The sequence below is a fragment of the Pleurodeles waltl genome, chromosome 9, assembly GCF_031143425.1.
Source record: "Pleurodeles waltl isolate 20211129_DDA chromosome 9, aPleWal1.hap1.20221129, whole genome shotgun sequence".
Taxonomy (NCBI): domain Eukaryota; kingdom Metazoa; phylum Chordata; class Amphibia; order Caudata; family Salamandridae; genus Pleurodeles; species Pleurodeles waltl.
Window position 1 is genome coordinate 1,179,359,518 of NC_090448.1, and position 26,173 is coordinate 1,179,385,690.

At 49.8% G+C, this 26,173-nt stretch overlaps 1 protein-coding gene across 1 annotated transcript; it reads right to left on the reverse strand.

Annotated features, from left to right (window-relative positions):
- Positions 1–25,949, reverse strand: EAPP (E2F associated phosphoprotein). The gene is made up of 6 exons (XM_069209105.1): positions 25,744–25,949; positions 14,423–14,604; positions 12,387–12,497; positions 4,393–4,513; positions 3,956–4,078; positions 1–715 (listed from the first exon to the last, which is right to left on the reverse strand). Exons 1-6 carry the CDS (start codon positions 25,842–25,844, stop codon positions 451–453), a joined length of 903 nt encoding a protein of 300 aa, XP_069065206.1. The 5' UTR covers positions 25,845–25,949; the 3' UTR covers positions 1–450.
- Between the last annotated feature and the right edge of the window lie 224 nt (positions 25,950–26,173).

The window sequence follows — 26,173 nt, forward strand, 5'->3', positions numbered from 1 at the left end:
TTTTGTAGGACTATAAAACATATTTAATTGCAGGCAGAAGGAGAGCTTCTGTTCACTGTGGCGTACACTTTTCTTGGTGTGCCTGGATTCACTGGATGGAAACACCGACAACCTGTGGCAAGACCAAACCAGTAAAAAGGACTGTATTCCTGGCATCAGTCTCCAGCTGTTGACCCATTACAAAAGCACCATGTCCTGCAGCAAAAACCCTTTGTCAGTCCCACTCCTCTGCAGTAGAATAAGAGCTGAGGGCATTTCATCTCTGGGTGTGGGTTATACATAGTTTCAACAGTCCTCCTTGGGTCACAAAATGGCGAACAAAGCTCCCAACTCAATGCCACATAAAGAAGTCTCCAAGTAGAGCAACGCAGACTTTTTACAATATTAACAGGGGGAAGTGCATAAGGTCCATGGAACTGCCGAGCCCTTCTCCCAGCAGACTGCTCCACTCTAACAGTGGCTTGCAATCACATTGAAGAAATGATAGACCTCCTCCTTATCATAGACAGCTACTTCGGTGGAGCACTCTGAACACTTTACGGGGTGATAGATCTCCTGCTCTGCTGGTTTCTCAGGGGTCTCTGCCACGCTCTTCTTTTTTGGCCTGCGCCGCTTCCGTCGGTCCAAGGCGTCTTGGTATTTTAGGACTTCCTCTTTGTTGATGGTGCAATTCATCACAAACATGGCTCGGTACTGAGTTCTGTAGGATTCGTGCCTATGGGAAGAGAAACAATCATTGGCAACACAGGTCTGTCTTGCAAACAAATATGATTCTTCAGTCAATAGTGACTTTAGGCACTAAGTAACTCAGTTTGTGCACTTATCCATCCATCCATTCATCCACCCAATGCCCCATCCTTGCATACATCCACTCACCTGTTCACAACAGACTACATGAGAAAATGCAAGATGAATGAAAAGAATGTGAGTAGAAAGAATGAATAATGTCATGGCCTAAAAGGAAAAATGCTACAGCCTAAATATATTTGCAATAACAGCCAACACACATTTAGCCACAGTATGTCACCTGATGAATAGTAGATATCACACTGAGGTGCAGACTCCTACACACAGTAGGTTGTCAGTTTATGTTGGAATTTCTGCACCCTTCAAGTCCATTAACATGTTGCATCCTCTTAAAGAAATGGGAGCTGGGTACAAGTCTGTGTTTCTGTATTGTGATGAGAGCAGGAGAAGTCTCTTACTCAAAGACGGCCCCAAGCTCTGCCTTATTGCGAGTGCCCCTCCAGGGCTCACAGGTAGTGATGAGCTGAAAGCCCTGCACAACCTCCGAGCCTGACCCCTTTCTCACAGGTGAAAGATTTGTATGTCAGCAGGTCTGCAATAAAACCTAAATAACACAAATGCAGCCGTCTAAATGTTCAAATATGGTCACCACATTTAGAAGCAATGTGTCAGCCATCTTGGAAAAGAAAAACAATGCTGCGCTGTGCGCAATGCCATTCCAAGAAGTCCACTAAGTAAACAACAACAGACTTTTAACAATAACTTTCAAAGATAGCCACTTCGTTTAGAAGCAGTGGATATGGCACATTACAGATGAAGTAGCAGTATTAGTCGGAGAGCTACCCGGCACTAAATCAGCCTGGACACAGAAACACTCTTTTTCAGGCGGGTGTGCACATTTGGCCAGGTAAAATCCCATACTCACTGGGCCACAGGGCTAATGGCTGAAGTAGGCTATCTCACTGCCCCATACTTTATACTGTCCTGACAGTAGGAAGAATGTTAAAGACACTGGAAAAAAGCACAGTTTGAAAAGGGCTGACCCCCAAATCCCCATTTGCATGCTTGCTATACATGTATTTTTGCTTTATTACAAGAAGCTGGCAAAAAGCTGCCAGGCAAGACTTAAAAAATGAATTCACACACAACTAAACATTAGGTATAAAATAACAAAATACGTGAATCATTACTTTGGCTAAATAATAAACAATCCATTTTAAAAGGAGTTAAACAGATTATTACAGTGCAGATCTTACACCCTCAGAGTTGTCAGAGGAGGCAATCAAAGAGAACCATGTAAAATGCTTAGCATAAAGCTTTAATAGTGTAACCTGTAACAGACATCTCTTCTTGACATCACTAAATGTACTAACTGGAAGTTTTTGTTTAACAGCAGAAGCAAGGAATATATTTGTCACCAGAAAGTTTGATTTTAAAATTTTACTTTCAATTATGACCCTTGCTCAAGTACAGCTACTTTTAAAGGCAGCTTGTTCTCTGTTTCTGTCTCCCATTAACACATTCTATCACTTGCCTGTTAAAGTGAAACTTCAGGACATTCAATTATTTCTAGAAGCTTCTGAAATGTGGGTCCAAATGTGTGTGCTACCTTTTCTCTGTGAGCGTCAATGTCAGGCAGATGGCAGGGAAGCCCCTCTGTACAATCTGTGATTAAAGATTTTTACTAAATTCAGTTTGCAAACACAACAAACAGTACTGAAGAGGTATTTGACACAAACTCCAAACCCCTTGCTCACTTCAGTAAACCATGAGATACCATGCAACAAGACACCTGTATTTAGCATTTACCACAGTGTAATGTCAATCTACCCTTGAAGGACTACTGGCTTTAAAACATGCTTTTCACAATAAGTCAGGCCTAATGCCTTTGCTGTAAACGTTCATACTAAATAGATCACACCTACAGCATCTAACGTAACTCTTTCCAATGAACAAATCTATAGCCTTTGTTACTGGCTTGTCACCATAGACAACCAGCCCTACTCTACTGACACGGTTTACCAGAAAGCATATAGTTACAAAACTACAGGTATGTAGATAATTACAATTATCAAAATAATCTACAACTCCCCCTAGGAGGGCTCAACAAGTATTTAAACAGTGCAACTCTTCTAACCCCAGGGTTTGCTGGAGGTGTTGAAAAGCACCAAACTCCTTCCCACAAAAGTAATCTGTGAGATTTCTAGTAATAAGAAAACCTCTAAGACAGTGTAATAACAAAACTCCCCTTAAAAAAAAACATCTACATGGAGAGGAGAGTCATAGAGGGTGTCAAATGACTGAAATAAAGCAAGACATATCTAACAGCAAGAGGATGAGTGCTACGTGCTCAGTCCCTAAGTTTTGCCATAATGGAAGGGAAATGCCATCAGTCTGTAGGGGGGATCTTCCAAAAGCCTAGACAAATCACCTAGACAACATAGAAAAGAGGTGTTAATTGTAGGTGGAGTGAGGAACCGGACCATGTTGAAGGATGAATTTAGGGGGCAAAACCAGGGACACAAATAGGTATAAGGAGTTGGTCATGTCCAAAGCGGGGCAGCAAAGGGAGTAACTGTACACAACCCAACGCTTTCAGGTGATCACACTCAAGAGTGGGGGGACGCAGGGGCTACGTTTAAGAATGCAATCAAGCAGAAGGTTACAACAATTGGGGGAAAGGAGAGAAAGCAGCAATGCCTTAGAGCAGAGGCAAGACGTGAACACAAGTGCATGGCAAGGGAGGAAGCAGCACACAAAGGCAAAGCCATGGCTGAGGGAATGGTAAGGGTTGGACCTCTACAAAGCTAACCGTGGGATGATAGAAAACGTGTTCAGGTCAAAGACCTTGACGAATGGCAAGGGTGTGTGGTGGGGAAAAGAATTGTGCACATAAGGAATAGGGGGGTCAAAAGGTGGTGCATCTGAGGGTTGGTGAAAGCCAAGCCTGACAAGTGGCCTGAAGATAAAATCATCCATGGATGACTGAAAAAGTACCCACAACAAGCGGGCAAACAGCAATCCTTGCTTAAAACTACATTCTGAGTTTATGCAGCTGCTGCAGTTTATTAGCAGGCTCCCTCTTCTCACTGACACTATGTACTCAGGAAAACTCAAACCATGTTAGTTGTAAATGATACCACATAGTGAATAGTCTGCACCGGTTCCAACAGCAGGCACACATACGAGCCACATTAGCAAATGTCACCTCTGGCAGTCCAGGCAGAGTGTAGTCATGCAGGCGGGACAATTCAAGATGGCGTCACTGCTGGGAAGAGTCTCAGGCTGAAGCTGTGACTGTCCAGGAAATTGTCTTCTTGAGCTAGTGTACCTATTAATGGGACATTCAAATACACTGTGAGAAATAATCATTACCTACAGAACAGAAAACCCTTCAGCACTGATAACACATCACCATTTAAGCTTCTGCAGTGGCTTGTTACCGAATGTCAGTGCCATGCCCCCCCTTCTCTTCTGGCCCTTCCATCTGCACTGTTGCAGATTGAAGGAGCAAAGAGTTTTGACTAAAAGCACTAAATAAAACAAAAAAATACAAAAGTTCTGCTTCCATTTTATCAAGTCAAATCACTGAAAGCCAGGGCTGAATGAAAAACACTCTTATTTGAACCAGTTAGTGCCTCTCACCCTCTCCTCTTTGCATCCACCCAAGCTTGGTCCCGATCATCCATTTTGGGGTCGTACAAGAGCTCATCGTTGGTAAGGATTCGATGCTTGTGCTTTCGTCTTTTCTTGTTCTTCGTCTGACCTGGGTGTGAGCAAGGAGAATGATACGCAGCACATCAGAATTCCACACAGAAAACCAAGACAGAGAGGCAAAAAAGCGACTGCATTAATACTGAAAACAAATCCTAAGGAACCTTAGTGTGAAGAGCAGAAATTGTTCAAACTTTAAAGATCCAGAAAAGAAGTGAACTTAGAGTGCAAAGGGCAATAAAGCAACAAGACTGATGGAGGACAACAATCAGGTAGAAATATAAGCTGCAGAGAGAAAACAAGCAGCTGAAACAATTGGGGGCCTATGAGTGGAGGGAGGCAGGAAAAGGAAAATGTGTTCTGAGCAAGACATGCAATAAATGAAGCACTTTTTGTATGACTGATTTTATGAAGACTCAAAGAAATTAAAAATAAACAAGCAGCTGGAACAACAGAGGAAGGAATCCAAAAGGCAATAACGACCCAGAACATAGGGTGAATTGGGCAGGTATGTGAAGGAATGAATAAAGAAGACACAAATCATACAGGGTCTTGAGTTACAGAGGTCCGAGAATCAATACGAGCGATACTATAGATGCGGAGGACACAAATCTTACACAACATCAGGGGGCAGGGTATCGTTTGAGAGAGTCTCGTCTTCATGAGGTAAACCACTCATTGTTAGCTCCCTCACTCCACATCCGAAAGTGGAAAGACATGCAGAAAAGAAAGGCACTCTTCAGAGTTTTCAAGTTGTTTCTATAGAACGCCTGATAGCATTTTCAGAACAAACAATTGAACTTGGGAAGAAGGAAAGAGTGCATGAAAGCTGCCCGCCTGTTGTGGAGAAATCTAGCTTGGGCATGCCCAGACATGGGTCCTGGGCTCACTGTGCCACTGGAGCCAAGCTATACCTGGCTGAAGAGCCTTAACTAGGGCGTAACCTGTCCTAGATTGCTTATGTTCTGGTTCCGGAAGGACCTGGCCTGCCAGTTCGGGATAGACTGTTCCCATGAGGAGCAGGGTCAATACTGATTTGTATATAGCTGGGACCAAACTGAGGAAAAACGATGGACCGGGATGCAGCCCCGAGCAATTGCCAGTGGCCGAGATTAATTCAAGCATTCCATCCATCACCTTGCTGTTTTTGTAAAACGAGAACGTGGCATAAAAACGACATCCCAGGCCCACTGATCAATGTTGGACTGGCAAAAAGAAACAGCACCAAGGAAGGACTGCACCTCCTGAACTCAAGAGAATGGCAAAGAAGACGGCAGCTGCTGTGCCCACTTCTGGAAGAAAAGCGCCACTTGTGCCCGCAACGGAAGGAATATTACCCTGCTGCTCCCAGGGCCTAACAAAGATTGGGCTGCACCTGATGAACCTGAGGGACTTGCAAAGAGGCCTGTCCCTGCAGCGGCTACTCGTGGTAAAAAGATCCACTTGTTACAGAACAGAAGTGACTCCAAGGGCTAGGAAGATAGCCCCACCACAGCCAGCCTCAGGATAACAACAAATGAAGGAAGCCTGCACTTGTGAGAGCCCATGCGCCCAAGATCACTGGCCCGCTGCTGGATGCCTAAGTCCCTGCTAAGAGACTGAGTCCTCACATGCCAGAAGGATCCAAAAGCCTGTGGGACCCATGCTCATTCCTCCTGCAAGAAACTGGTGAAGACTGCTTTAACCAGAGACCAGTTGATCAGAGGCAACTGGACTTCACTGGGGCATTGTGGGAGAACGAGTTCTGAGGCCAGAGATGACCCCTGAAGTTCATGGATCCTGGGGTAGCCCCAAGAGCACTCACGACATCTCTTCAGCAGCTCCAGCATCTTCAGCATCCTTAGCTTCTTCTCAGCATCCTGCATCTCCAGCATCAGGACCACTTCTTGGCTGCAACTGCGATCCTGGTGAAATCTTCTGTGACAACTGAGAATGCTGGACAGAGAGATAACCGTCTCCCTGGACTTATGCGGTCCCTGTGACAGGCGTTTAACCCGGTGTGGCCAGTCCACGAAAGGAGTTGTAGTCGTGGTGCTAGCCCATTGGCTCAGGAACCGTGACATCGATTACAAAGGTTTGTTGTAACTTCAAAGAATTTACTTACATTTAAAACTCATTCCTCTGGTTCCTCTTGATAGACTGTTGTTGTTTTGGTATCTAATTTAAGATAAAAATATACTATTTTTATAAATTATTGTTGGATTTTTATTATGTTGCGTCGTTTTGATACCTCGAAATGCGTTACACTTGTTCCTTTGACTAAGCCTGACTGCTCCGTACCACAGATACCCAGGACGGAGCTAAAGGATTTGTGAAAAAAAAACTAACTGGACCTGATGGAGATAGTCACAACCACACCACGATAAACTACTTTCCTACAACCATCTTAAGAAAATCAAACATCTTCTCCCCTATTATTACCAGCTAATAGCAGGTCACCCCCTTGAATATCTCAAGAATCATCTTTATCATGCCACGCAAGCAGGAACTGCCACATCAACATTGGCTCCAGTCAAAGCCATCTTCCATTCCACGGAAAAGGCTTATCTTGTAAAAAAAAAAAATATTCTACCATATATTCCTGATTCTGAGAGACTTCAAATGGCTACCTCTTGATGAGTGTAGCAAGCTCCAATTAAGCTGCATCACCTTCAAAGCCTTGCACTACAACAGACCTACATACTCGGCCAACCTCCTCACGCTGTCCGGAGGAATAAGACTATCTAGAATAAGACTATCTAGAAGCAAGACCTACTGAACTTCAGAAACACCTAAATTAAAGTCTGTTTAGCACTGAAGGAATCATTTTGTGGAGCGGCACCCACTTTCTGGAACTCCCTACACCTCTTAACCTTAAATGCAGCCGAGACATCCTGAGTTTTAGAGAAGGCTTCAAGGTGTACCTCTTCAGATCTTACCTGTGTGGTGAGTAAACAAGGTTCTCAGTGGCCCACAAGGAGCATCACTTTCAATGTCGACCTCACTTGTTTTCTTACTGCCATATGTGAAGAGGCTATGGGGTCATTTTGACCCTGGCGGTACGAGACAGCCAGGGCTAAAATGACGGAAGCACCACCAACAGGCTGGCGGTGCTTCCTGGGGGATTACGACCGCGGCGGAAGCGCCGGCGGTTTACGACCGCTGGGGCCGGCGGTTTTCCGCCACAATGGCCCCGGCGGTAGTAATCCGCCAGGGCAGCGCTGCTTGCAGGGGATTACGAGCCCCCGACCGTCAGCCTTTTCCTGACAAAAGCGCGACAGGTGCAACTGCACCCGTCGCACGGCCGCAACACCGCCGGCTCCATTTGGAACCGGCTCCATGTTGCGGCCCACATCCCCGCCGGTCCAGCGGGGATGTCAAAATGGGCACCGCGTGAGTGTGGCTGCATTGGCGGCCGCCCGGTGGTTACAACTTGGCGGGTGGCGCTTGCCGCCCGCCAATGTTGTAATGACCCTCTATGTGACTTATAACCAGCTTTTAAATGTTGTTCACCTCAACGTGTTCCTTTCTACCGTCCCTTGCCCCCCCCATCTCCATGTAACGTGAAGGGGATTTGTGGGCTACAGTCCACCCAGTTTCCTATCTCAAGTTGGTAAATTGGCACAGAACCTGTACTTGGGCAGAGGGTATAGAGGGGATCTAAAATTGGCCATATTTTGCAAAAAGAATTAATCAGCTGCACCCACAGAGCAACAGACAGTGCAAAGGTTGACTACAGTGGAGAACTGGAAGTAGAAGCTGGGCTCAGCTACATGACCTGGCTGAAGCTTGAGTCCTGCACCCTCAGATTGTATGTAAAACTATTTTTTTCTTTTACATACACAATTCAAAACAAAAAATAATCTCTTGTCTCCAGAGTGAAATGAAGATGAGCACTATAAGCAAATTGATGCAGTATACTGCTCGGTCCTTCCTGTTCTCTGGCTTGCTGCCCTTGTCTTTCTGGAGTGCAGCCAGCATTCGGTTAGCGCCCTGGAATCTGAGGTGGGGAGGCGAGATCATTGGACAGGCAGCAGTTGTTTGTGCTCTTCTTCCCTCTTTCTCTCACTCAAACACAACGGAGCACCCATGTCTCATCTGTGCAGTTTACTTGCTTTTTAACACATACCTTTGTATGAAATAACAGGGGTGATAGCAGGACAGCCCACAGCAGTCTCATGCATGCCTGACTCTCTAGGGGCAGGATCTTGAAACAGTCCAACAAAGCTTTTCAACCAATCCAAAAGTACATCTGCCAGGGCTCCTGAATCTGACAAACTCACATTGAGGTAAGAGTCCTCTTAGATCACAGGCATGTATACTAATCCACATCTTGCATCACTGTACTATCATCAAGTCTGTGGTCCTAGCCTACCCTCTTTCCATATCCCAGTCAGCAATCCTAAGACCCATTGGAAATAATGTCAAGCCTAAGACCCATTGGAAATAATGCCAAGCCCAAGACCCATTGGAAATAATGCCAAGCCCAAGACCCATTGGAAATAATGCCAAGCCCAAGACCCATTGGAAATAATGCCAAGCCCAAGACCCATTGGAAATAATGCCAAGCCCAAGACCCATTGGAAATAATGCCAAGCCCAAGACCCATTGGAAATAATGCCAAGCCCAAGACCCATTGGAAATAATGCCAAGCCCAAGACCCATTGGAAATAATGCCAAGCCCAAGACCCATTGGAAATAATGCCAAGCCCAAGACCCATTGGAAACAATGCCAAGCCCAAGACCCATTGGAAACAATGCCAAGCCCAAGACCCATTGGAAACAATGCCAAGCCCAAGACCCATTGGAAACAATGCCAAGCCCAAGACCCATTGGAAACAATGCCAAGCCCAAGACCCTTCGGAAATGATGCCAAGCCCAAGACCCTTCGGAAATGATGCCAAGCCCAAGACCCTTCGGAAAGAATGCCAAGCCCAAGACCCTTCGGAAAGAATGCCAAGCCCAAGACCCTTCGGAAAGAATGCCAAGCCCAAGACCCTTCGGAAAGAATGCCAAGCCCAAGACCCTTCGGAAAGAATGCCAAGCCCAAGACCCTTCGGAAAGAATGCCAAGCCCAAGACCCTTCGGAAAGAATGCCAAGCCCAAGACCCTTCGGAAAGAATGCCAAGCCCAAGACCCTTCGGAAAGAATGCCAAGCCCAAGACCCTTCGGAAAGAATGCCAAGCCCAAGACCCTTCGGAAAGAATGCCAAGCCCAAGACCCTTCGGAAAGAATGCCAAGCCCAAGACCCTTCGGAAAGAATGCCAAGCCCAAGACCCTTCGGAAAGAATGCCAAGCCCAAGACCCTTCGGAAATAATGCCAAGCCACAGACCCTTCGGAAATAATGCCAAGCCACAGACCCTTCGGAAATAATGCCAAGCCACAGACCCTTCGGAAATAATGCCAAGCCACAGACACTTCGGAAATAATGCCAAGCCACAGACACTTCGGAAATAATGCCAAGCCACAGACACTTCGGAAATAATGCCAAGCCTAAGACACTTTGGAAATAATGCCAAGCCTAAGACACTTTGGAAATAATGCCAAGCCTAAGACACTTTGGAAATAATGCCAAGCCTAAGACACTTTGGAAATAATGCCAAGCCTAAGACACTTTGGAAATAATGCCAAGCCTAAGACACTTTGGAAATAATGCCAAGCCCAAGACCCATCGGAAATAATGCCAAGCCCAAGACCCATCGGAAATAATGCCAAGCCCAAGACCCATCGGAAATAATGCCAAGCCCAAGACCCATCGGAAATAATGCCAAGCCCAAGACCCATCGGAAATAATGCCAAGCCCAAGACCCATTGGAAATAATGCCAAGCCCAAGACCCATTGGAAATAATGCCAAGCCCAAGACCCATTGGAAATAATGCCAAGCCCAAGACCCATTGGAAATAATGCCAAGCCCAAGACCCATTGGAAATAATGCCAAGCCACAGACACTTCGGAAATAATGCCAAGCCACAGACACTTTGGAAATAATGCCAAGCCACAGACACTTTGGAAATAATGCCAAGCCACAGACACTTTGGAAATAATGCCAAGCCACAGACACTTTGGAAATAATGCCAAGCCTAAGACACTTTGGAAATAATGCCAAGCCTAAGACACTTTGGAAATAATGCCAAGCCTAAGACACTTTGGAAATAATGCCAAGCCCAAGACCCATCGGAAATAATGCCAAGCCCAAGATCCATCGGAAATAATGCCAAGCCCAAGACCCATCGGAAATAATGCCAAGCCCAAGACCCATCGGAAATAATGCCAAGCCCAAGACCCATCGGAAATAATGCCAAGCCCAAGACCCATCGGAAATAATGCCAAGGCCAAGACCCATCGGAAATAATGCCAAGGCCAAGACCCATCGGAAATAATGCCAAGCCCAAGACCCATCGGAAATAATGCCAAGGCCAAGACCCATCGGAAATAATGCCAAGCCCAAGACCCATCGGAAATAATGCCAAGCCCAAGACCCATCGGAAATAATGCCAAGCCCAAGACCCATCGGAAATAATGCCAAGCCCAAGACCCAACTGAAATAATGCCAAGCCCAAGACCCATCGGAAATAATGCCAAGCCCAAGACCCATCGGAAATAATGCCAAGCCCAAGACCCATCGGAAATAATGCCAAGACCCTTCGGAAATAATGCCAAGCCCAAGACCCTTTGGAAATAATGCCAAGCCCAAGACCCTTCGGAAATAATGCCAAGCCTAAGACACTTTGGAAATAATGCCAAGCCTAAGACACTTTGGAAATAATGCCAAGCCTAAGACACTTTGGAAATAATGCCAAGCCTAAGACTCATCGGAAATAATGCCAAGCCCAAGACCCATCGGAAATAATGCCAAGCCTAAGACCCTTCGGAAATAATGCCAAGCCATACCCAGACAGCTCCAAGCACAGCTGATCTGAATATACCCAAAGCAGCAATCGGGGACATCAAAGGTAAGTGCGAGTCCAGCGCACTTGTGTGGCTTCCCTGATGCTATCAGGGATGTCAATACTGATGTGATAAGCTGTGCCTCCGGTGTGGTCTTTGTGATGTCATCTGAGCAATGCTAAAAAAGAGCTATGGCTGCAGTCTAACCATAACTATGAAATCGCAGTGGTTTTAAACTGTGGGCTCGTAACCATAATGTTGTTCAACTGACTTTTATACACAAATATTTAAGTAACTGAAGATGCTGACATGATGATTTCAAAGCCCAGGTAAAGAGTAGAAATCAGGAAGGAGGAGCATGAGGCCTTCTCAGAACAGAATGCTAAGTAGGAACACCCAACTAGCGAAATCAGTACGTCAAGCAGTTGATTTTACTCCTGGTGCCCGCAGCAACACTGGAAATCCAGGCCCTTTGGGCAAGATAATTAGAGTTGATTCACTAGGTTAGGCAGCAATAATTAATCTGTTAGAGGAAGGAAGAGGAAACCTGCTGATACAGAATTGATGTAAGCCTATTATCAGAGGCGTATGAGAATACAGAATGCCCTGAGGGAGACAAGGCACTGCTGCGGTACTGCCATCCAAGCCCAGAAACGTCTAGAGGGTGCAGAGAAGAGCTGAAGTCACTAAATGTTAACAAGTTCATGGCCTTCCTACGTGTGCTTCGTCGGAGTGTAAAACCCTCGAAATGTCAAGTTTAAATGTGAGGCACCAATTCATGAAAATAAGGTGTCACTGAGGTCATCCCTACAAACATTGCCAACCAAGATCACAGGGAGAGCTAGTACTAAATGGGTCAGGGTGAAACCCAGGAAGAGGGTGAGACAATTCAGCTTTGGATGGGTTTAACATCGAGAAATACAATCCTGATTGATAGAAAGATTGTCACTCACTATTTACCCTCAATACTTTGCCAGTTCTATAGTCCCAATCACATTTACGCTCTTCTGTGTTCGCCATCACATATACTCCTCACAAACCTTCAGGTATATTTACCTTGTTCTTCATCCTCGGAGTCAGAGTCAAAGTAAACCTCATCGTAGAACTGAGGCTGTCCACCTTCAGTCAGCTCTGCTCCAGATCCTGGCCCAGCCTCAGAGGAAGGCCCTGTAGGAAGAACAGAAAGCAGTGTTGGTGCATATAAGATCCAGCATCGGTACAACTGATGGAAGTGCCCATGTATGCTACGAATAACTCCTGCTGGGGTTAAGACAAGAGCACAAGGTCTTCACACCTGGATTCATCTCAGATGTCTGAAATAGGTCTACCTTGACTAGGGCCGATGGGTCTGAAATACACCACCCCACCAGAGTAAACTTCTAGTCCCTGGGTACAAATGGCCGCCCACTCTCAGTTGACAAGTAAGGCTAAGAGGGTATCCATACTACCTAATTAGGTGGTCTGATGAGGTAGGACATGAGGCTGCAGTTCATTTTATTTACTTCATGGTTGTCTACCCACCGTACCTTGCATGACAGCAACAGAGAGCACTTTACAATAGGACAGTGCAAGTTACATACAACACAATAAACAAAAGCACATATAGAACAGCAATAAAGACCAACTTAATGGCTAACATTAACTGCTATTACAAAAAAGCTAGGGTAAATGAATACATACACCATTCCAAAAGCTCACAGAGGAGGAGCAGGGGTTTAGCCTATAACCATGGTGGTCTGTTGAAGAAATAGCTTACCCAATGAGTAAAGAGGGGGTAAGAGCTTGGATCAAAGGAAAACAGCTATCTTTGACAGAGACCAGTGAGCAACAGCTGGGACGTGATTTCTGAGTTGATCAAAGATGGGGAAGATTCAGCTCTCCAAATAAGCAAAGAGGGTATGGCTTACTTCAGAAGGTATCTCCGGAAAAATCTGTCTTTCAGATGTTAAAGGTCACAAAGTATCTCTGGAACATGAGGGCTTTCAGATCTCTTTGAAAAGATTCAAACAAAGGAATGATCTGGATCTCTGTGGGATGGAGTTTCATATTTAGGGAGCGCTCTAGGAGCATGAAACAGTCTTTTGCTTCTTAAATATCAGTGGTTCTAGCAGGAGAGTGTTTCACATTGTGTGGGCCAGCAACCAACAGATGGTTTGAGTTTCTTGGCCAGAGATTCTGTGGTGCCCTTATGCTGGGCTTTGGGTAAAACAAGCAATTGTGAAGATGACAGGTAGCAGATAGGAGCGATGAGCATGGAGGACATGTGACTCAAACTCCTTGCTCCGGAAATAAGTCTAGGAGCTCAGGACTGCCTGCATGGGAGCCAGGTGCATCTTGGGAAAGTCCTTAAGGAGGGTGCTGCAGTAGCCCGGCATAGCGATGACTAGGGTTTACACTATGTGTTTAAGTTCCAAGTCCAGAATGAAAGGTTTAATGTGTTTTAGGACTTTGTTTGCCTTGGGCACTCTTTATAATGTTACTCGCTTGAGAATTAACATTCAGGTTCCTCTTGAGGGTGATCCCAAGAGCTTCGAAGTACTTAATGAGGTTACAGTCTGGCATGTTCAATGAGGTTAGCCATTCTTGGATCTGGGTAGATGCACTGGGGCGCGGGGAGTGGTTGAGGAGGAATTCAGCCTTGAAAGGGTTTAGCTTCAGGTGATTTGCAAACAGCCATGATTTGATGTCGGCAAGAATTTGGTTAACATAGGGGAGCTAAGTTAGTGGATATTTTCTAAAATTGTGGCTTTGAGATAAATCATAATCACACCAGTGTAGGGATTATATGAGATGTCTGCCTGTTTTAGGATGGTGGCTAAAGGTTTAATGTGCAGATGGAAGATTCATGGCAAAACCAGTACTGAAATAAGAATGTGTTGTTTAAGGACCATACTTTAAAGATAGCCTCAGAAAGCCGAAAAGGGCCTGTTGTGGACTTCCATGAGGTATTGGTGAGGATGACATGTACAGGACATTAACAATCCTGATTATCTGATAAGTGGTCATAGTCCAATAACCGAAATTAAAAAGGGCCTACAAAACCACATCTGCTCCCCAGTACTCAGAGGTCTGTACAAGCCATGCACACTCACCTGTGCCTGGAGACTTCCAGCTTCCCTCCAGAGCCTTCATGGTGGAATTTAGCTCTGCCGCCATCTCTTTCTCAAACTCATCATCACTGGAGGACTCACTCTCACCCGTCAGACATTCCCGGATCAGCTTCCTCTTCTGATCAGGCGTGCCATGCAGAAGCACATCCACTTCATCCTCAGAGCTGCAAACACAGAAGATCAAGCACAGAATTATAAAGTGCTTTCACTCAAAGTTGAAAGATTCCCAAAGGGGAAGTAATCTCCTGGCCAGGTGCAAGGGGGCGACTCTAGTATATTTAAGGCCAGTGACAGCAATGGGCATTGCATTTGGTGTGAAAGTAATGGTTTACATGGCTGCTGTGCAAGTTATTGACTGAGCTCCTAACCATAATTTGCTAATTTCATTTTTTTTTTCTGTTTTTAATTTGTAACTATAATTGCACTTTAACTGTGTCTTTTAGGACAATTTCTACTTTTTTTTAATTTTTTTTTTTAACATCCAGTGAGGTGTTACAGCCACCGCTAACCATAACTTCACTTTAAACTTTTTTCAGTGAACTGTTTTTTTTTGGTTTTTTTTTTTTAATATCATATACGATATCTGTGATTTCTCTGAACCCAACGTTTGGCAGCAAGCCATCCAGAGCTGTGCATAGCCGTTAGCAATGCGCAGTGGCAGGTTGGCTGCAGTGCCAGATCTCGAGCCAGGCCCTGTGCCCAGCCCTCCCCAGACAACTAACCCAGCCCCCCACCACCCCAGCACAGCTCTTTAACAGTGAGCAGAAGGGGTTGGACAGTGGGCCCGGGCAGACGATCAACACATGGGTGGCCTAACTTCGCTGCACATGGTTGAAGGCTTTCCACAGCTTGGTTGGCCTCCTGGCCCTAGCCCCACCCTCTGCAAACAGCCAGCTTCCCCAGTGCTAATAGCCATATGTAACCAGAATAGCTGCACGGCCTGACTTCTTGGCCCTCTAGCCTATTCATCGCAGGTGGCCAAAACCTGCGGCACATGGTCTTTGGCCCTATACAGTGGGTATTTACCACAGGTCCTGGCCTCCAGCCAGGCTGTGCCCATCCCACCACAGGCAGCCAACCCCTCTTATCACAACCTTTAGCCATGTACCTGCAAGGATGGGGCCTTGCTTTGAGCTATCTACTGTGCCCAACTCTCCGTAAATGGCAAAAAAACACAGCACATCACCTTAAGCTGTGAACAGTGGAAGCTTGTTAGAGAGCCTGGCCTCAGGCCAGGTGCTGTGCCCAACCCTCCGTAGGCAGCGAACTCCTGCTGTAGAGTACCTTCAGCTATCTGCAGCAGGAGGGTTGACCCCAGGGCTTTCCCTAGAGCCAGGCCCTGGCCCTTTCCTACTTCGGGCAGCCAACCCCAACAGCACATGGTCAAAGCCAGGCCCTGCTCAGATCCAGCCATGTGCACAAACCTAGATGTGTGGCTTTTGGTCAAGATCAGCTTTAGTGCTCTGAATATTTGTTTTTACATTTTTTGTAGGATTTGCAGTACCCAAGCTGGATTTTGCTAATCTTGAGGCTCAGGAGGACCTGCGGGACCCTTGGAAGGTCACCAATCTGCAAATCAAGCAAAGAATCAGCAAATCCCTCAAAAGTATTTTTTTTCCATTTATGGGCCTGAGGTCTAGGAAAGGTTTATGCACGTTTTATCATAAACAGCGTTTAGTGCACCGTGTAGGGTAATGGCAGCCGCAACAGAAATATTTTGTGATGACCAGACAAGCAGAACATTCCATTTGGAAACCAGGAGATGGATTCACAAACAGGCAATGCATGAAGGAAGAAAAAAGCCCCCTGGTCCAATGGGGTGGCAATTTTTTTTATGGAGTTGCAAATTCTCAGTTGATTTGCAAATCTGTGGAGGGTTCATAAATTAATGCTCCAGACATTGCTAGTGTTTAAAAAGATGGTTGGTTGTCTATGAAGAGGTTACATTTTAATATCTTCAAAACTAGTGAATGGGTTTACACCAAACCAACAAAGACACAATCACTGAGTAAAGTTCTACCTTAATGCCAAACATATTCTGACTCTGTTCAGCCATGTATCCATATCAGAGTGCAAAGAATCCTGTAGGAATTAAAATGAGAAATGGCGCCCACTTGATGGATTCACAAGAAGCTTGCTACAAAGCACCCAAACTGTGAGATATAATAAATAAATATATTACACTATGGCGTTGCCACTGTGTACTTATAGTTAGGACAGACTTTGCAGAGGAAGAGAGTTTTTTTTTATTTTGCTAATAAATTTGACGCAATTAGACACATTTTCACAAAACATTCCAAAAAAAGGTTCAGCAACCTCAGCTCCTTCCTGCAGCATTTTGAGGGTGATCTGTCAAGCGTGAGAGGGAAACCAGTAAAAAGGACAGGGATCTCCAAACACAATTTCCATAGCGAAAATTAGACAATGATACAGAAATAAACGGCTAAATAGAATTACACCAAATTTGGAAGAAAGCTACACCTTTACCCAGAATGTGTGCTTTTTGTGATTTGCTCTAAATCCATTCAGTAGTTTTGGAGAACATTTAGGTTAAAAATTAGAGGTATATTGACAGTTGGTTTCTCAAGAGTCCTGTGGGACCAGTAATTAAAAAAAAAAAATTAATGTGATTGGCAGAGCAGGTTCTTTCTCCCATCAGTTAGTTCACTTCTGCCGGATCAAGATTAGTCCAGGCCAAGGCCAGCTTTCTGATTGGTGGGCCGCAATATCGGAAACAAATTGCACCAGCCAGTACAGGACACATTGATTTGGTCCATTACAGGACACAGGGATTCAGTCCACAAGTACTGAAAATGTTTAAGAAATACCATGAGCGGGCAGGGTAGGGGTACCCTGCCCCTCTGGCACTTGTGGGTAGGGTACGGGACATTTGGCGGGGTGGGTTGCAGCCCCTGGCCTGTGGCCAGACCCTGTGCCCAACTCCATGCGGTAGGTTGGTCGCCCTGGGGGAGTAGGGTACGACAGTAAGATCTTACTTTATTTAATTAAAATAAAAAAAACTTGAATTCACTGAAAATAAAACAAAGGTTTATGTGACGTTATAGTTACGTATGGGAATGATACTTTACACCCCAAAAAAAATCTGAGTTCACTAAAAAAAAAAACTGCAGGTTAGTCATGTTAGAGTTAGCTGAGCATGTCAGTTAAAACGAGACATTTAATATATATATTTTTTTTAACTGCTATTCACCCGTGATACTTTAGTGAGCTACCTAAAACTCGTGCCCCCACCATGCTCTGCTTACTTTCTCACAGATAGCATCACTCAAGACATTTTCAATGACATCATTAATTACATCACTGGGCATGGTAGTGGCATAGGTTCTAGTTATCTCCATAAACTATAACTGGTGAATTTCAGAGTGAGTTTAAAATGTTATGTTTTAACTGATAAGTTCACCAAACTATAACATGACAGACAGGCCATGGCAGTGAAAATAAATGTGGCTGAACAACACCTGGTATTTAGAGCAGCTGTAGTAATAAATTCTAATTCATGTTTACTAGGACAGTGCAAAGCTAAAATTGGAGTTTACCCTCACAGCGCAGTAAAAAAAAATGTATGTCCTCACAGATGCATGTAAGATTTTCTGTACAAAAGAAGCAGCTTGTTTTTGCTGTTAAAAAACACTTTATTGCTAACCCGGCTAAACACTATAGCGGGGGTTAGTCGCGGTCATTGGTCTACCGCCACATTCTACGCTCAACCCACTGAGGGTGGCCATCATCTGCAGGGGCAGCTCCATCGCGTCACTGCCCCTCCCCCCCACCCCGCCCGGCCTAGAGCAAGGAGATCAAAAATTAAACAATAGTTCTAAAATGTTCTTATTTTTCATCTGCTGGCTCGGCCAGCTGTTGGAGGGGCAGCTAAGTGTGCATGTGTGTTTGGCTGGCTGTCTCAGGCCAGCCAAACACACATGCAGTGTAAGGTTTCTCCAGCCCGACTGTGTTTAACAGTGGGGCTGGAGAAACGGCACAGACCCCGGGGCTGTGTCTGAGCGGCAGACCGAGTCACTCAGACCAATTCTGGTGCTCCTTTCATGCTGGCTTTAGCATGAAAGCAGCGCCAGGGTTGCTGGGGAGCCTGTGCTGGTGTCCCAATGGTGTATCAATTCTGAAAAAAGTTCATGTCTTGAAAACTGCCGGTATTGCTTAGCTCTCCTTAGGAGACCCGCCATATTCTCCCTCTGCCTCAATGCGTGTGTAGGGACTCCCCCTGGGTGTAAACTCTCCGTGAGGCGCTCTCAGTACTCTCTCTCTATCTTAGTAGGTATTTAGGGGCTCTCCATGTGTGCAGGCTCTCCATGATGTACTCACAGTACTCTACCTCCTCAATGAGTGTGTAGGGGCTCGCACTGATGTAGTCACAGTATTCTTCCTTTGCCTCCTTACTGAATGTGGAGGGGCTCTCCCTGATATACGCATAGTATTCTCTCTTTGCCTACTCACTGGGTGTGTAGGGACTCTCCCTAGGTGTCGGCTATCCTTAAGGGACTCACAGTGCTATCCGTCTGCTCTATCAGTAGGTGTATCTCAGGGTATGTGGGCTCTCCATGATCTACTCACAATAGTCCCCCTCTGTCTCCACGTTCAGTGTAGGGGCTTTCCCTGGGGGTGGGTTCTCCCTAGGTGTCGGGTCCCCCTGGGTGTGCGGTCCGCCTGCGTGTAGGGGCTCCCCCTGATGCCCTCACAGTACCCTGTTTCCTCTGTAGGTGTGTAGGGGCTCTCCCTGGGTGTACTCTCAGTAGTCTCCCTCCTCACAGAGTGTGAAGGGCTCTCCCTGGGTGTGGACTCTCTCTAGGAGTGGGGTCCCACTGGGTGTAGGGGCTCTCTCTGATGCACTCACAGTAGCCTGCCTCCTCTGTAGGTGTGCCTGGGGCTCTCTCTATGTGTACTCTCAGTAGTCTCCCTCCTCACAGAGTGTGAAGGGCTCTCCCTGGGTGTGGGCTCTCTCTCGGTGTGGGGTCCCCCTGGGTGTAGGGATCTCCCTGATGCACTCACAGTACCCTGCCTCCTCTGTAGGTGTGCCTGGGGCTCTCTCTATGTGTACTCTCAGTAGTCTCCCTCCTCACAGAGTGTGAAGGGCTCTCCCTGGGTGTGGGCTCTCTCTCTCTGTGTGGGGTCCCCCTGGGTGTAGGGATCTCCCTGATGCACTCACAGTACCCTGCCTCCGCAGTAGGTGTGCATGGGGCTCTCCCTGGGTGTGGGCTCTCTCTCGGTGTGGGGTCCCCCTGGGTGTAGGGGCTTTCTCTGATGCACTCACAGTACCCTGCCTCCGCAGTAGGTGTGCATGGGGCTCTCCCTGGGTGTGGGCTCTCTCTCGGTGTGGGGTCCCCCTGGGTGTAGGGGCTCTCTCTGATGCACTCACAGTACCCTGCCTCCTCTGTAGGTGTGCATGGGGCTCTCTCTAGGTGTACTCTCAGTAGTCTCCCTCCTCACAGAGTGTGAAAGGCTCTCCCTGGGTGTGGGCTCTCTCTAGGAGTGGGCTCCCCCTGGGTGTAGGGGCTCTCTCTGATGCACTCACAGTACCCTGCCTCCTCTGTAGGTGTGCATGGGGCTCTCCCTGGGTGTACTCTCAGTAGTCTCCCTCCTCACAGAGTGTGAAGGGCTCTCCCTGGGTGTGGGCTCTCTCTCGGTGTGGGGTCCCCCTGGGTGTAGGGGCTCTCTCTGATGCACTCACAGTACCCTGCCTCTTCTGTAGGTGTGCATGGGGCTCTCCCTGGGTGTACTCTCAGTAGTCTCCCTCCTCACAGAGTGTGAAGGGCTCTCCCTGGGTGTGGGCTCTCCCTGGGTGTGGGCTCTCTCTAGGAGTGGGCTCCCCCTGGGTGTAGGGGCTCCCCCTGATGCACTCACAGTACCCTGCCTCCGCAGTAGGTGTGCATGGGGCTCTCCCTGGGTGTGGGCTCTCTCTCGGTGTGGGGTCCCCCTGGGTGTAGGGGCTCTCTCTGATGCACTCACAGTACCCTGCCTCCTCTGTAGGTGTGCATGGGGCTCTCTCTAGGTGTACTCTCAGTAGTCTCCCTCCTCACAGCGTGTGAAGGGCTCTCCCTGGGTGTGGGTTCTCTCTAGGAGTGGGCTCCCCCTGGGTGTAGGGGCTCTCCCTGATGCACTCACAGTACCCTGTCTCCTCTGTAGGTGTGTAGGGGCTCTCCCTGGGTGTACTCTCAGTAGTCTCCCTCCTCACAGAGTGTGAAGGGCTCTCCCTGGGTGTGGACTCTCTCTAGGAGTGGGGTCCCCCTGGGTGTAGGGGCTCTCTCTGATGCACTCACAGTACCCTGCCTCTGCAGTAGGTGTGCATGGGGCTCTCCCTGGGTGTGGGCTCTCTCTCGGTGTGGGGTCCCCCTGGGTGTAGGGGCTCTCTCTGATGCACTCACAGTACCCTGCCTCCGCAGTAGGTGTGCATGGGGCTCTTCCTGGGTGTGGGGTCTCTCTAGGAGTGGGCTCCCCCTGGGTGTAGGGGCTCTCTCTGATGCACTCACAGTACCCTGTCTCCTCTGTAGGTGTGCATGGGGCTCTCTCTAGGTGTACTCTCAGTAGTCTCCCTCCTCACAGAGTGTGAAGGCCTCTCCCTGGGTGTGGGCTCTCTCTAGGAGTGGGGTCCCCCTGGGTGTAGGGGCTCTCTCTGATGCACTCACAGTACCTGCCTCCGCAGTAGGTGTGCATGGGGCTCTCCCTGGGTGTGGGCTCTCTCTCGGTGTGGGGTCCCCCTGGGTGTAGGGGCTCTCTCTGATGCACTCACAGTAGCCTGCCTCCTCTGTAGGTGTGCATGGGGCTCCCCCTGGGTGTACTCTCAGTAGTCTCCCTCCTCACAGAGTGTGAAGGGCTCTCCCTGGGTGTGGGCTCTCTCTCGGTGTGGGGTCCCCCTGGGTGTAGGGGCTCTCTCTGATGCACTCACAGTACCCTGCCTCCTCTGTAGGTGTGTAGGGGCTCTCCCTGGGTGTACTCTCAGTAGTCTCCCTCCTCACAGAGTGTGAAGGGCTCTCCCTGGGTGTGGGTTCTCTCTAGGAGTGGGCTCCCCCTGGGTGTAAGGGCTCTCTCTGATGCCCTCACAGTACCCTGCCTCCTCTGTAGGTGTGCATGGGGCTCTCCCTGGGTGTACTCTCAGTAGTCTCCCTCCTCACAGAGTGTGAAGGGCTCTCCCTGGGTGTGGGCTCTCTCTCGGTGTGGGGTCCCCCTGGGTGTAGGGGCTCTCTCTGGTGCACTCACAGTACCCTGCCTCCTCTGTAGGTGTGTAGGGGCTCTCCCTGGGTGTACTCTCAGTAGTCTCCCTCCTCACAGAGTGTGAAGGGCTCTCCCTGGGTGTGGACTCTCTCTAGGAGTGGGGTCCCCCTGGGTGTAGGGGCTCTCTCTGATGCACTCACAGTACCCTGCCTCCTCTGTAGGTGTGTAGGGGCTCTCCCTGGGTGTACTCTCAGTAGTCTCCCTCCTCACAGAGTGTGAAGGGCTCTCCCTGGGTGTGGGCTCTCTCTAGGAGTGGGGTCCCCCTGGGTGTAGGGGCTCTCTCTGATGCACTCACAGTACCATGCCTCCTCTGTAGGTGTGCATGGGGCTCTCTCTAGGTGTACTCTCAGTAGTCTCCCTCCTCACAGCGTGTGAAGGGCTCTCCCTGGGTGTGGGCTCTCTCTCGGTGTGGGGTCCCCCTGGGTGTAGGGGCTTTCTCTGATGCACTCACAGTACCCTGCCTCCGCAGTAGGTGTGCATGGGGCTCTCCCTGGGTGTGGGCTCCTCTCGGTGTGGGGTCCCCCTGGGTGTAGGGGCTCTCTCTGATGCACTCACAGTACCCTGCCTCCTCTGTAGGTGTGTAGGGGCTCTCTCTAGGTGTACTCTCAGTAGTCTCCCTCCTCACAGAGTGTGAAGGGCTCTCCCTGGGTGTGGGCTCTCTCTCGGTGTGGGGTCCCCCTGGGTGTAGGGGCTCTCTCTGATGCACTCACAGTAGCCTGCCTCCTCTGTAGGTGTGCATGGGGCTCCCCCTGGGTGTACTCTCAGTAGTCTCCCTCCTCACAGAGTGTGAAGGGCTCTCCCTGGGTGTGGGCTCTCTCTAGGAGTGGGCTCCCCCTGGGTGTAGGGATCTCCCTGATGCACTCACAGTACCCTGCCTCCTCTGTAGGTGTGTAGGGGCTCTCCCTGGGTGTACTCTCGGTAGTCTCCCTCCTCACAGAGTGTGAAGGGCTCTCCCTGGGTGTGGGCTCTCTCTCGGTGTGGGGTCCCCCTGGGTGTAGGGGCTCTCTCTATGTGTACTCTCAGTAGTCTCCCTCCTCACAGCGTGTGAAGGGCTCTCCCTGGGTGTGGGCTCCCCCTGGGTGTAAGGGCTCTCTCTGATGCACTCACAGTACCCTGCCTCCGCAGTAGGTGTGCATGGGGCTCTCCCTGGGTGTGGGCTCTCTCTCGGTGTGGGGTCCCCCTGGGTGTAGGGGATCTCCCTGATGCACTCACAGTACCCTGCCTCCTCTGTAGGTGTGCATGGGGCTCTCTCTAGGTGTACTCTCAGTAGTCTCCCTCCTCACAGAGTGTGAAGGGCTCTCCCTGGGTGTAGGGGCTCTCTCTGATGCACTCACAGTACCCTGCCTCCTCTGTAGGTGTGTAGGGGCTCTCCCTGGGTGTACTCTCAGTAGTCTCCCTCCTCACAGAGTGTGAAGGGCTCTCCCTGGGTGTGGGCTCTCTCTAGGAGTGGGGTCCCCCTGGGTGTAGGGGCTCCCCCTGATGCACTCACAGTAGCCTGCCTCCTCTGTAGGTGTGCATGGGGCTCTCTCTAGGTGTACTCTCAGTAGTCTCCCTCCTCACAGAGTGTGAAGGGCTCTCCCTGGGTGTGGGCTCTCTCTAGGAGTGGGCTCCCCCTGGGTGTAGGGGCTCTCTCTGATGCACTCACAGTACCCTGCCTCCGCAGTAGGTGTGCATGGGGCTCTCCCTGGGTGTGGGCTCTCTCTCGGTGTGGGGTCCCCCTGGGTGTAGGGGCTCTCTCTGATGCACTCACAGTACCCTGCCTCCTCTGTAGGTGTGCATGGGGCTCTCCCTGGGTGTGGGCTCCTCTCGGTGTGGGGTCCCCCTGGGTGTAGGGGCTCTCTCTGATGCACTCACAGTACCCTGCCTCCTCTGTAGGTGTGTAGGGGCTCTCTCTAGGTGTACTCTCAGTAGTCTCCCTCCTCACAGAGTGTGAAGGCCTCTCCCTGGGTGTGGGCTCTCTCTAGGAGTGGGCTCCCCCTGGGTGTAGGGGCTCTCTCTGATGCACTCACAGTACCTGTCTCCTCTGTAGGTGTGCATGGGGCTCTCTCTAGGTGTACTCTCAGTAGTCTCCCTCCTCAGAGTGTGAAGGGCTCTCCCTGGGTGTGGGCTCTCTCTAGGAGTGGGATCCCCCTGGGTGTAGGGGCTCTCTCTGATGCCCTCACAGTACCCTGTCTCCTCTGTAGGGGCTCTCCCTGGGTGTACTCTCAGTAGTCTCCCTCCTCACAGAGTGTGAAGGGCTCTCCCTGGGTGTGGACTCTCTCTCGGTGTGGGGTCCCCCTGGGTGTAGGGGCTCTCTCTGATGCACTCACAGTAGCCTGCCTCCTCTGTAGGTGTGCATGGGGCTCTCCCTGGGTGTGGGCTCCTCTCGGTGTGGGGTCCCCCTGGGTGTAGGGGCTCTCTCTGATGCACTCACAGTACCCTGCCTCCTCTGTAGGTGTGTAGGGGCTCTCTCTAGGTGTACTCTCAGTAGTCTCCCTCCTCACAGCGTGTGAAGGGCTCTCCCTGGGTGTGGGCTCTCTCTCGGTGTGGGGTCCCCCTGGGTGTAGGGGCTCTCTCTGATGCACTCACAGTAGCCTGCCTCCTCTGTAGGTGTGCATGGGGCTCTCCCTGGGTGTGGGCTCTCTCTAGGAGTGGGCTCCCCCTGGGTGTAGGGGCTCTCTCTGATGCACTCACAGTACCCTGCCTCCGCAGTAGGTGTGCATGGGGCTCTCCCTGGGTGTGGGCTCTCTCTCGGTGTGGGGTCCCCCTGGGTGTAGGGGCTCTCTCTGATGCACTCACAGTAGCCTGCCTCCTCTGTAGGTGTGCATGGGGCTCTCCCTGGGTGTGGGCTCTCTCTAGGAGTGGGCTCCCCCTGGGTGTAGGGGCTCTCTCTGATGCACTCACAGTACCCTGCCTCCTCTGTAGGTGTACATGGGGCTCTCCCTGGGTGTGGGCTCTCTCTCGGTGTGGGCTCCCCCTGGGTGTAGGGGCTCTCTCTGATGCACTCACAGTACCTGTCTCCTCTGTAGGTGTGCATGGGGCTCTCTCTAGGTGTACTCTCAGTAGTCTCCCTCCTCAGAGTGTGAAGGGCTCTCCCTGGGTGTGGGCTCTCTCTAGGAGTGGGCTCCCCCTGGGTGTAGGGGCTCTCTCTGATGCACTCACAGTACCCTGCCTCCGCAGTAGGTGTGCATGGGGCTCTCCCTGGGTGTGGGCTCTCTCTCGGTGTGGGGTCCCCCTGGGTGTAGGGGCTCTCTCTGATGCACTCACAGTACCCTGCCTCCTCTGTAGGTGTGCATGGGGCTCTCTCTAGGTGTACTCTCAGTAGTCTCCCTCCTCACAGAGTGTGAAGGGCTCTCCCTGGGTGTGGGCTCTCTCTAGGAGTGGGGTCCCCCTGGGTGTAGGGGCTCTCTCTGATGCACTCACAGTACCCTGCCTCCTCTGTAGGTGTGCATGGGGCTCTCTCTAGGTGTACTCTCAGTAGTCTCCCTCCTCACAGCGTGTGAAGGGCTCTCCCTGGGTGTGGGTTCTCTCTAGGAGTGGGCTCCCCCTGGGTGTAGGGGCTCTCCCTGATGCACTCACAGTACCCTGCCTCCTCTGTAGGTGTGCATGGGGCTCTCTCTAGGTGTACTCTCAGTAGTCTCCCTCCTCACAGAGTGTGAAGGGCTCCCCCTGGGTGTAGGGGCTCTCTCTGATGCACTCACAGTACCCTGCCTCCTCTGTAGGTGTGTAGGGGCTCTCCCTGGGTGTACTCTCAGTAGTCTCCCTCCTCACAGAGTGTGAAGGGCTCTCCCTGGGTGTGGGCTCTCTCTCGGTGTGGGGTCCCCCTGGGTGTAGGGGCTCTCTCTGATGCACTCACAGTACCCTGCCTCCTCTGTAGGTGTGCATGGGGCTCTCCCTGGGTGTACTCTCAGTAGTCTCCCTCCTCACAGCGTGTGAAGGCCTCTCCCTGGGTGTGGACTCTCCCTGGGTGTCGGGTCTCCCTGTGTGCATGGGGCTCTCCCCGGGTGTCTGCTCTCCCTGGGGGGCTCTCAGTACCCCCCGCCTCCTCCTCGAGGCCCCCTCCCCGCAGCCCCCCACTCCACCTGCTCTGGCCGCGCTCCTCGTCGCTCGGCTCTTCCAGCTCGTAGGGGTCCGAGTCCCGCAGGAGGCGGCTCAGGGTGGGCAGCGGGACCCCAGGCTCCATGGCGGCTGCACTTCCGGGTCCTGCCTCCCACGTCTGACGTCACTACCGGACACACTCTTCGCGCGAGGACATAGGGTATCCCCACAAACCACCCTCGGAGGCCGGGCACCGCCTCCGCCGGAAACAGAAAGAGGACTAGCGAAGGCGCCGGGCGGAAGACTGACACTGACGAAGGACTGGACACACTCACGCCAGACAATGGAAACAGAGGAAGGACTGTAAACAATGTGACAAACACGGAAGAAGGACTTGCAACACACCAGGGAGTTAGGAACAAAAATGGGACAGTAAACAGCGTGATAAACACAGAAGAAGGACTAGCAACACCA